Source organism: Lontra canadensis, unplaced genomic scaffold (assembly GCF_010015895.1).
Source record: "Lontra canadensis isolate GAN:19392208 unplaced genomic scaffold, GSC_riverotter_1.0 scaffold21, whole genome shotgun sequence".
NCBI classification, from domain to species: domain Eukaryota; kingdom Metazoa; phylum Chordata; class Mammalia; order Carnivora; family Mustelidae; genus Lontra; species Lontra canadensis.
This window is the reverse complement of record NW_022631015.1, coordinates 16,868,973-16,880,993: the sequence shown is the minus strand read 5'-3', so window position 1 is coordinate 16,880,993 and position 12,021 is coordinate 16,868,973. Positions and strand designations below refer to the sequence as shown.

General features: G+C 37.7%; 1 protein-coding gene across 1 annotated transcript in view; it reads left to right on the top strand.

Moving 5' to 3' along the window:
• DEK (DEK proto-oncogene) overlaps positions 1 to 12,021 on the top strand; it is a 32,878-nt gene that overhangs the window by 6,887 nt on the left and 13,970 nt on the right. Inside the window, exon 7 of the mRNA XM_032861622.1 lies at positions 5,381 to 5,569. Coding sequence (XP_032717513.1) covers positions 5,381 to 5,569 — 189 coding nt within the window. The remainder of the gene's footprint in view (positions 1 to 5,380; positions 5,570 to 12,021) is intronic.

Below are 12,021 nucleotides of genomic sequence, written 5' to 3'. Positions count from 1 at the left end.
ACTAAATTAAGTTAAATGGACCGAAATACAAAGTTCCAGGGTTATATGTCTATCTGGAAGGCACTGGAAGAACAGAAACAGGTTGAGTTGAGGGTGAGGTGTTGGATTGGTCAGGGAGGGTGTGCAACCTTTCTCCAGGTCAGGAAAGATAAGACGGGGATATATTAGAACTGGATGATTTCTAGACACTGGAATAAGGTTATGAAAATAGAACATTAAAAAAACAAAAAAACCGCAAACTGACTCTTACAAGTTTCTTGGATTGGGTTTCCAGAATCAGCAGAGCCCAGGAGCTGAAGAGGGAAGTAAAATGGTTTTATACTTTCCCCCATTCTTCCTTAAGTTTAGATTAGGTTTGCCGGAATTGTTTAACAAATGACATGACTGACTTGAAATGTCTTTTGAAGTGTTAACTTACCTGACCTTGCCTTTTCAGTTTGTTTGAAGTTTGTCAGTAAATATTTTTAATATTCTTCCTTACTTCGATAGTAAAGAAATTATGAAGAGATCTAGAGGACCTAGGAGTTCAGGGGCATACCTTCAGTGAGGGGAGAAGTCATAAAGATTAGGAATCAGAAAATAGTTCTGGGACTTTGGTTTTATCTGCTGCTGGTCCAGTCTATCATTAGCTGCGCAAAGACTGATAAAGGATATTTTCATAAATTGTCATGCAGCTGAAAACCCAAGGGCCATGGTAAATCTTTTGTTTCGGTGTTTTGAATTGGCTTAAAGATGAGAGATTATCTGTTTTTGTAAGTTTTTACGATGGCCAGACTGCAATTTCATGTGACAATTGAATACCATTTCTCCGGAGGACGTTACTAAGTTGCTTAGGTTACGAGGGATATGTTTATATTCTTTTCCTCAGTGATTTTTTAATGGTTTTTAGGACCTGATTACTCTCTTAAAAATTAATGAGGACTCCGGAAGCCTTTATAGGTGTTATTTTGATATTTACTGTATTATAAATAAAAACCGAAAAAATTTTAAATTACTGGTAAGCCTACTACATGTTAACACAAGTAATATTTTATATGAAAAATAACTAGACTTCCCCCCAAATTAGAAGAATATATTTTTGCAAGTCTGTTCACGTCTGGCTATTCTCACTTGCTTCTGCATTTCGTCTATTGCACTTGTGACTTTTTTACTTAAAGTATGTAAAGGAAATCATCTTCTTACAGGTAAGTAGTTAGAAAAAGGAATATTTTAAAAACCTGGAGATAATTATGTGTGTTCTCCTTTGATACAGTACCAAAACTCCACAGTCGTAGTTTATTAAAGGTTCATTATAATGTAGTCTCTGAAACCAAGTCAGTGAACTCTTGGGTTTTTTATCTATGATTTTGTAATTGCATTCACCATATAGAACTTACTGGTTTTTCTGAATTATGCGGATCTTCCAGATGTGGTCACATGTCCACTAAACACTGTCAAAAAGTCATTCATTAATATAACCACCGTGTCATCAGAAGAATCTAGGTATTGGGAGACTGTTAGTTCATGGTGATGGATGTGATGGATCCATGTAAAGTTTTGACATTTGTCATTGGCAGTAAATACCATCCGTTGTTTTCCTTACAGTGACAGGATCATCTTTATTTTGAACACGTCTTTTCAGTATCTAAGTCTGAATGGGCATACTTTGACGGTTCTTTTACGAACGGTGTTTCATGGAAGAGGTAGCTAGCTTAGCTCACAGCTCAGTTGTGCACGGGATTTTTCTTGAGAAAACCAGTGAAGTTCAGTGTGTAGCGAACATATTCTATGTGTACCTCCCATTTTGTCGTAGATTGCATAAAGACATGTACAGGTTGAGAGTTAATACAATATTTACTGCTTCATCAAAGACGTTCTTAAAGGAAACACCTTTTTTCTTCTTTCTAGTTTGTGGCTGTGAAGAATACAGTGACTGTTAGCACAGTTGGCGGCCTCCGCCGCCTTTGGTACTAAGGTGCCTGCAGTTTTAGAGTCACCTTTGCCTTTGCGTAGTCAGTACAAATGTCAACACAGTGAAAAGAGAAAGTACATAATGTCCTGATATTATTATGAAAATAGTTTTTACCTCGTGGGCTTCTGAAAAGGCCTCGGGAAACCCCAGGATGCATGAACCATATTCTGAGAACCACTCTTTTAGCCTTACATAATACAACTCTTTTTTTAAAAATTTTAATTAATTTAATTTTATTATTTCGGTGTTCAAGATTCATTGTTTATGTACCACACCCATGCTCCATGCAATATGTGCCCTCCTTAATACCCACCACCAGGCTCCCCCATCCTTCCTCCCCCCACGGAATCCAACTCTTACACATCCACTTTCTGTGCAAGATTCTGTGAGAACTAATCCTCAGTCTAACGATAATCAATCTCAAGTTATTTTCGACACTACCGTCCCTTTTTGTCATTTAAGAAAAACTGTAAACTTATTAGTACTAATTTCTTTCTCCAAAATAATAAAATTATTGAATTAACATTGTTTTACTATCCTTTTTTTGTACTTCTACCTTGATTATCTGTTTTTCAGATTTTGTTTCTAAAAAGGGATGATGCTTTTGAGACTGGATTCTGGGTAGTAGAGTCAACTATTTTTAGAACCAGTATAAGAAAGCTCTAAAACATTTATGTATTGTTACTTTTTTTTAAAGCTCCTTATTTTTGGAAGTTGCATTTTTTTTATTGGTTACTTGAATGATTTAACATATTCTTCCACTTCCTGCATAGATTATCCTGCACCCATCGTATTACTACTGAATCCATATACAGATCTTATTCTTACTACCTGTATCTGGTTCCTGAACTTAGATAGTAAGGGATACCACATTTTTCTAATATGTTTGAGTCCTGGATTTCATATGATAGTTTGGACAGTGAGTCACCTTTGCTCCAGTAAGATCAAAGAATTTATACAAATAGATTTAGTTCCTGGTACTAGTTGGTAATAGTAACAGGTCACATAATAAGGATATCTATGTACATTCAAGGAAGTTTTTTAATAGACCCTTATAGAGAAACCCTCTGAGAAATATCACTGGTCTACTAACTTAAAATTCCTGAATACCTACATTAACTCTTGCCCAGTCTGCCTTTAGGAAGGATAGGTTTTTGGGGGATAGCAAGAGGCTGTCTTGTGGATTGTGCATAGCCTGAGAACACTACATACACAAAACAGCCACCTTTTCTTAATTTTTGTGCAGGGGACAGTGACCTTTAAGACTGAAACTTTCTAGAAGAGAAAGAATCTGTGATTCTGCTAGCTTCATGAAAGATGTTTCCTAAAGTTACCTCTAACATTTATACGGTTGCATATCATAAGGTTATGTTACCAAATTTTCCTTACTGTTTCTGCTTATTATAGAAAATAATAAAGGCAAAATAAAAACAAAAGATACCTATTATTTTGGAAATTGTAATTCCTCAGGGTAAATCTTTTCAGATCTTTTATGCAAGGTTATTTTATGGTTTCCAATTTCATAAGCTAGCAAATACTTCCCTAAGAAAGCATTTAAGAATTAAATTTGCCGGTTGATATAATCAGATTGTTTCCTTGTATGATCTTTGCTTTTTAAATATGCGTGGTTTAATTAAATATCAAAGTAAAAGCAATACATGTATTTTGTGGTTCTTAATTAGCTTCATAATTAACATCCCAACACTAATTGCATATTTAGAATCATCAATGAGAGTATAATTCTGGCATTAATGAAAGTAGAGCCCAGAAGTAATAGGAATATAAACTATATAGTTCATAAATTCAGGATGTGTAAAGTGAGGTTTTATTTCCTTTATGGATGTCTGCAATCTTTTGATCGGAGGATCCCCTAAAGCAAAAATCTCTGGCATTAATAAGTTTTTGGTTTTTTGGATGAGATTATTAATTAATTAGTTTTTTATTAACATATAGTGTATTATTGGTTTCAGGGATACAGGTCTGTGATTCATCAGTCTTACACAGTTCACAGCACTCACCATAGCACATACCCTTCCCAATGTCCATCACCCAGCCACCCCATTCCTCCCACCTCCCTCCCCTCCCTTTTTGTTTCCTAAGATTAAGAGTCTTTTATGATTTGTCTCCCTCTCTGGTTTTGTCTTGTTACATTTTTCCCTCCCTTCCTCTGTGATCCTCTGTCTTGTTTCTTAAATTCCTCATATCAGTGAGATCACATGATAATTGTCTTTCTCTGATTGACTTATTTGGCTTAGCATAATGCCCTCTAGTTCCATCCACCTTGTTGCATATGGCAGGATTTCAATTTTTGATGGCTGTATAATATTCCATTGTGTGTGTGTGTGTGTGTGTGTGTGTGTGTGTGTGTGTGTGTGTATCTATATGTAGATATATAAATCTCACATCTTTATCCATTCATCTGCTGATGGGCATCTAGGTTCTTTCCATAGTTTGGCTCTTGTGGACATTGCTGCTATAAATATTCGGGTGCATGTGCCCCTTTGGATCACTACATTTGTATCTTGGGGTAAATACCCAGTAGTGCAATTGCTGGGTCATAGGGTAGCTCTATTTTCAACTTTCTTTTTCTTTTTTTTTTTTTTTTTTAAAGATTTTATTGATTTATTTGACAGAGAGAGATCACAAGTAGACAGAGAGAAGGAAGCAGGCTCCCTGCCGAGCAGAGAGCCCGATGCGGGGCTCGATCCCAGGACCCTGAGATCATGACCTGAGCCGAAGGCAGCGGCTTAACCCACTGAGCCACCCAGGCGCCCCTATTTTCAACTTTCTGAGGAACCTCCATACTGTTTTCCAGAGCGGCTGCAGTAGCTTGCATTCCCACCAACAGCATAGGAGGGTTCCCCTTTGTCCACATCCTTGCCAACATCTGTTTCCTGACTTCTTAATTTTAGTCATTTTGACTGGTGTAAGGTGGTATCTCATTGAGGTTTTGATTTGTATTTCCCTGATGGCATTGACAGTTTTAATGCTTATAGCAATGAGATAAATGGTGGTATCTCATTGAGGTTTTGATTTGTATTTCCCTGATGGCATTGACAGTTTTAATGCTTGTAGCAATGAGATAAATTACAAGTCTAACTCAAAATAGTGCCTTGATAAAGTGTAAATAACTGTCTGAGATTAATACAGTGTGTGCTTGGGCTTCTAATCCCATGTCAGAACACAGAGTATGTATTTCAGCATTTGTGAAGAGTCTTACCTAGGTGTTAGAACACAAATGAAAGGGTAGGATGGACAAAAAAATCAACTTGACACTTCAAAGATGAATTGTTCTCTGTAAATCTGCCAAGTTTAGAAATACTTCTTGAGACAGGAATAAGATTGATTGAGTTGATAAGTAGCTACCAAAAATGATTGACTTGGAAATATTATCACCTTTTGGTGTTCTCTTTATTTTATTGTACACAGCCATTGCCAAAATCTAAAAAAAGTTCTAGCAAAGGCAACAAAAAGGAGCGGAACAGTTCTGGAATGGCAAGGAAAGCTAAGCGAACCAAATGTCCTGAAATTCTGTCAGATGAATCCAGCAGTGATGAAGATGAAAAGAAAAACAAAGAAGAGTCTTCAGATGATGAAGATAAAGAAAGTGAAGAGGAGGTAAAATGTTGGGTGTTTTGGGTTTTTTTCCCCTTGTTTCTTTCCATGGGGAGAGTTAAATATTCCTGTCATGTGATAGGTATAGCCAGGAACCAGCCTAGAAACTGTTACTACCGTATTGGTTGTTTTTAATTCCAAAGACACAACAGTAGTTAAGTATAGATCTTTTCTTTCTCTTAATGGAGCTTTTGGTTTTATGGCCATGCGAGCGTTTGGAGTTGGAGGAGTGAGGTTGGCTGGATTTGAGCTGGATTTTGAAAATTAGAGTAGGTAAATGGGAAGGGAGAGCAGTGCATGTACTGAACAGGAACCCAAAGAAGCAGATTGAGAATTTTTTTACGTTAGTATTTTATGATTGATTTGAGGCGTTTTGTTCTGTTTTATGGAAAAAGCAAGGTTTTCTCAACTCATTGGGGATTATTTAATGAGAAGAACAGTGTCTGAAGTTTATTTGATGGGTGGGCAAGTTTTGTATCACCTAGGAATGCCTGCCGCTTTCTTTTACTTGGGCATATCTGTAAAATTTTGAGAATATTTAGTTTCCCAAGTGAAACTTCAGGAGGAGGAGAGCTGCTAAGCCATTTAAAAAGTTAGCTTTACCCTCTTGTTGATGCATATCCTCAGATGATTTCTTACTATGGTTAATAGTGTTTGGGTAGAGACTGTTTTAACTTTGTTCTGGTGTCTCCTGCAGTTGTCAGACCCTGCTATGTAAATTGGGTCATCTTCCTTGTCTTATTTAGGGACTTGATTAATTGGCTTGACTTTTTTAAGCCAAGGTGATTCTTCGTTGTGGAGGGCTGTCTTGTGCCTTATAGAATGTTTCCCCAGTAGAGGACAATAGCACCTTCCCCTACAACCTCCCGAACCTCCAGGTGTGAATACCAGAGATGTCTCCAGACATTGCCAGATGTCCTTGGGGGTGGGGCAGGAGGGTCACCTCCAGTTGGCAACTCCTGGATTAGAAGGAATAAAGATGGGATGAACTCTGATTTTGTATGTGTGTGTATTTGTTTTTAGGTACATAAAATCCATGATTATTTTAATGTCAGAGTTCTATAAAGACAAAAAAGACTTAGCTTCTATAAAGCTAAGTATGAAATGCGTAGTAATTTACAAAAGAATATTACAAGTCTAGCAGGTATTTCATAATATATTTTTGGAGCAAAGGAAGATGAGAAATCTCAGCTCTAAGGTTTTTTATGGAATAGATTCTAAGGACATCAAGAGGGAAACAGGTTTGTTTATATGTAAATCTGTAATAATAGCAATTTTGCAGTAATAATCATCCTCATTCAACAGATTTTGGGTTGTTACTACATGTGTTCACTATGCTTCCTAAAACCTTTTAAAAGGCAGATTTAAAGCATGAAAAGTTGTCATAGAATATAAATATTTAATTTTTCCATAGAGGCAATGTGATGATGGGAATGGCTTCGCAACTGTATCTTGGAGCATGACTTTGGGCAGATTACTTATAAACTGTATATGTCAGCTTCTCATCTGTAATATGCAGTTGATAACAGGACCAGCCTCAAAGGGTTGATTTCAGTGACTTTGTTTAAACCACCTAGAGCAGTACTTGGTACAAGTACTGTGTATTAGCTGCTGCTATTACTAATAGTATTAAGATAACCTTTTATCATATGTAGTATTCCTAAACCTAGGCTTCCTGTCGTTGCTAAGGTGCAGGTTAAAAGGTGAGGGTGTTTTATACTCATTTTCTTACTTGGCTTTCCAGATGATTGTCCTATTCTAAGTAGAGTTACTTGGAAGTTTGTAATATAGATGACCTCTGATTTGTAACCATATTGGTTCCTGGACAGTGTTCACAAGTGGGGCTGTCCCACTTATAAATCAAAGCCTTTCTACGGGACTATAAAAAAGGATCATTTGCTAGAAACCCAGGTCAAATGGTGAAAATCCATGTAGGAAAAAAAGAAAACAGAAATAGACTTTTACAGTCCTATAAAGTCACGCAACATAGATGCTATATCATAATGCTCCATTCTCCTCTTTGGTGTTTGTCCTTGGGCTGGTACTGACAAACATCCTAACATACAATCTAGTAAAATCTGGACGGAGAAATACTCTTTTTTCCTTGATAACTCTATTACTCGTGGCTCTAAAAGCTATATCAGATTTAGGACTATTCTCAAAAAACTTTATTTCTCGGGTTGCCTGGGTGCCTCAGACGGTTAAGCGGTTGCCTTTGGCTCAGGTCATGATTCTAGGGTCCTGGCACCGGGTCCCTGCTCAGTGGACAGTCTGCTGCTGCTTCTCCCTCTGCCTGCCACTCTACCTGTTTGTATTCTCTATCTCTCTGTCAAATAAATAAAATCTTAAAAAAAAAAACAAAAAAAACCACTTTATTTCTGATTCTGTTCCTATGAATGGTAAGTACTAACAGGAGGAACAGTATTTCTATGATAACTGTGTTTTCCCTCATTTTTCCATTTTTTTTTTGAGGACTTAGTTAAGTGTTAACTTTGTTAGGGACTTCACAGGCGGCATTATGTTTTATTATTACTATGAAAGGACGTCTTTTTACTTTTTTTTTAAGATTTTATTTATTTGACAGATACTGAAAGTGAGTGCACAAGCAGGGGGAGGGGCAGGGAGAGGGAGAAGCTGGCTCCTCACTAAGCAAAGAGCCTGATGTGGGGCTTGATCCCAGGTCCTTGGGATATGACCTGAGCTGAAGGCAGCTGCCTAAATGACTGACCTCCCCCAGGCACCCCCATGGACCTCTTTTTCTAAGAGGCCAAAAGAGTTACAGGTTGATTGGAAAAGTTGTGAATTGCCTGTAGATAGAATGTTTTGGTAGATTCTTTTCGTAGAAAATTACTAAGTTAATATTACTTATTCTGTTTATTTCCTGAGACAGATTTTTTTCCTTCATTTAAATAAAAGACTTCTCCCCCAGGGCACCTGGGTGGCTCAGTGGGTTAAGTGTCTGCCTTCAGCTCAGGTCATGATCTTGGGGTCCTAGGATTGAGTCTTGCATTGGGCTCCCTGCTCAGCAGGGAGCTTGCCTCTCCCTCTGCCCCTTCTGCTCTCCCTGCTTGTGCTCTGTCAGATAAAGAAAAAATCTTGAATTTGCGAGGAGGGGGAGCCTCTCCCCCATTAATATATTCTTGTTTTATTTTAGATTCTTGGAGTAAGTAACTATGTATGAAGTTGGGTAGATAAATGCTATCTTTGATTTCTTCTGTGAACTGAGGGCTTTGGACTAAATAATCTATGTCCCATTGCTAAAGTCAGGACTCTGAAGCAGAAATCCAGTTCGAGTTACAGTTGTCCGTTGACCAGTTATGTGAGGTTAAGTGTTACTCATTCAGCTGGTCATTTTCAGATGTAGCTGTGTGGAAGACTAGGATGTTTGTAAGTTAATTTATTATCTCTTAAATGTAAAATTGAAGTCACTGGAAATCACGTAGTCAAAATAATTGTCAGTTTTTTTTAAGTGTTTTGTAAGAAAACGTGTCCTATTTAAGCCTGTTAGCCAGTAATTGCTAGGACATTTTGTTAGAGGTTCTCTGTACCTGGAGTTCTGCTTCAGTAATAGGCAGTGAGTGGTTCACAGAGGTTAAATCCTCTTTTCTTTTTTTTTTTAATGATTTTATTTATTTATTTGACAGAGATCACAAGTAGGCAGAGAGGCAGGCAGAGAGAGAGAAAGGGAAGCAGGGTCCCCGCTGAGCAGAGAGCCCGATGTGGGGCTCCATCCCAGGACCCTGAGACCATGACCCAAGCCAAAGGCAGAGGCTTTAACCCACTGAGCCACCCAGGTGCCCCAAATCTTCCTTAAGAAGCCCTTTCTTTCCAAGAGTAATTTTATTTTATTTTTTATTTTATTTTATTTTTTTCTCCTTTCCAAAGATCCTACTCATCTATTTGAAAGACAGAGATCACAAGTAGGCAGAGAAGCAGGCAGAGAGAGAGATAGGAGGAAACAGACTCTCTGCCGAGCAGAGAGCCCGATGTGGGGCTCGATCCCAGGACCTGGGACCATGACCTGAGCTGAAGGCAGAGGCCCCAACCCACTGAGCCACCCAGGCGCCCCCCCAAGAGTGATTTTATTAAAGAGTTGTTTTAAACTTACCATCTTGGCTATTGGACGTTTGCTTAGTTAGGGCAGTAGGAGGAGAGCAGTTTAGAATTGGGAAATTTGTAGTGTAGATGAAATTTCTTAAAAACGAGGGAATAGGGGCACCTGGGTGGCTCAGTGGGTTAAAGCCTCTGCCTTAGGCTCAGGTCATGATTGCAAGGTCCTGGGATCGAGTCCCGAATCGGGCTCTCTGCTCAGCGGGGAGCCTGCTTCCTCCTCTCTCTCAGTCTGTCTCTCTGCCTGCTTGTGATCTCTGTCTGTCAAATAAATAAATAAAATCTTTATTAAAGAAAATGAAGGAATAGGAATAGGAAAATGACAGGGTATTTCCTATAAAGTTATTCTGAAAATCATCTGGTTCCTATACTGGATTAGCATCTTTAGGAGAAGATTGCTTATATGAACCAGTGAGATTAAACCATGCTTAGGTTTGTCATTTACCATGGGTGTTAGACCTTAGGCATAGAGAACTACTGGAGAGTACAGAATGGGAAGCGTGGCTTCCCACCTGGAGAAAACAGTTCTGATAATCTCTTAGACCCTTAAAAGCATACTTAGTTTTTTAAAATTTTATTCTAATACTCCTTCTATTTTCTTAGTATTTTTATAACACTCTTACAACTGGAAAAGTATACAGCAAACTGAATTATTACTTGGTATTTAAAATTTATCTGAATGTACTTATCAGGAATGTCTTCAACTGTAAATACTTAAAAACCTTACTAGTAATGTCTAAAACGGGAGTTCTTTTTTCTTTCGTGACAGGAAATCCACAGGCAATCTGGGGGGGACAGTACATCAGCTCGAGAAAGGTATCAAGAATTTTAATATCCTCTTTGTTCCTGAGCTGCCATCTGCATATGTGGCACTTAACCTTATGATCACAAGATGGTGGTTTTACCTTTAGACCTTGAATCCTTGCTCCTGATAGAGAAGAGCGAAGGCTTTCTTCTAGGAATGTGTTTGCTTTTATCCCCCCAGAGGGGATACCTTTTACCAGCAATCTCCGTGTATGTTGCCTTGGCCAGAACTTTATCACCCCTCTACTTCTAGCTGCAGGGGAAGCTGAGATCCAGGTGGTAGCTTTCTTACATCAGTGGAGAAAGGCAAATAAAGACGTTGAGTGAGTCATCCTACCATGTTTGGCAGATCAGAGAGACTTCAGTTACCTTTTTTGGTAAACATATATTTGGACCATTCAGGGAATTACTTGGTAGTAGTGGGAGGGTGAATTAAAAAGTTTCGTTAGTCCTTAATTATTGTCTTTAAAAAAAAAAAAAAAAAGAGTCCCCCCACCTCCACCCCCATCTCATAGTTTGATAAAGAGGATTTAGAAAACCATATCAATTATTAAAATCTTTTTCAGGAAGGCAAAGTTGAGTAATAATATAAAATCTTAGACTTTAACTGGCTTTCATATCTTTTGTGATATAATGAGCCTTGCACATTCTTTACTCTTGGCAGTCTTGAGTTTTCTCAGCCAAGTTGTTCAAAGAATAGTGTATTTTAAGCTAATTTTTATTTTGTTCATCTGTTCACCCAGTACAACCTTTCTGCTGTGAGGACAGGATTCTGGCTCTGTGACAGGCGTCTTTTTTGGAGACCCTCCTTCAAGAGCCCTGCTGCCTATAAAAGATAGGTAAGCCTTTTCTCCCAAGATTTTTTTTTTTTTGCCTTCCTTCAAAAAGTACTTGTGTCCTTCCTCTGATTCTTTACCTTCATGGTTATCAGAGATAACAGAAAATCCTTTTCAAATTTAAAAAAATTTTCTGTTACTTATCTTTTACAAAATTAGATCATAGTACGAGGTACTGTCTGAAATTAATGGCAGTTCTCAATTTTTGTGTTTCCTTTTTGTCTGTTTTGCATTAAAACTTACTATAATACTGGATGGTTCTGTTTGAACCGCTCACAGCAGATTCAAAAATAACAAGCCAGAATCTTAATAAATTCCATGACAATTTGGAAATTAGCCTTTTCTTAAATTTTTTTTAAACTTAGCCACCTAATTTTTTCCCACGTATTTTGATGAAAGACTCAAGTCTTGACTCTTGTTTGATTAAGTAACAAAATGTTAGTTAACTCTCATGAGTGCTTCCAGCATTTTTCCTTTGTAATGCCACATAATGGGTTTGCTATAATTACTAAAATTTTCCAAAATATTTTGAGATTTTAAAGCAGGGGTGTCTGATGTTGTCACTTTTACTTTATTCAGTTCAATAAATTGAGAATACACTAAGTGCTGTTGAGGTTCCAGAGAATAATTTCTACCCAAATGCCATTCGAATGATACTTAATATAGGATTCCCAAAGAAAATATTCCTGTTGCTGAGGGAAAGCT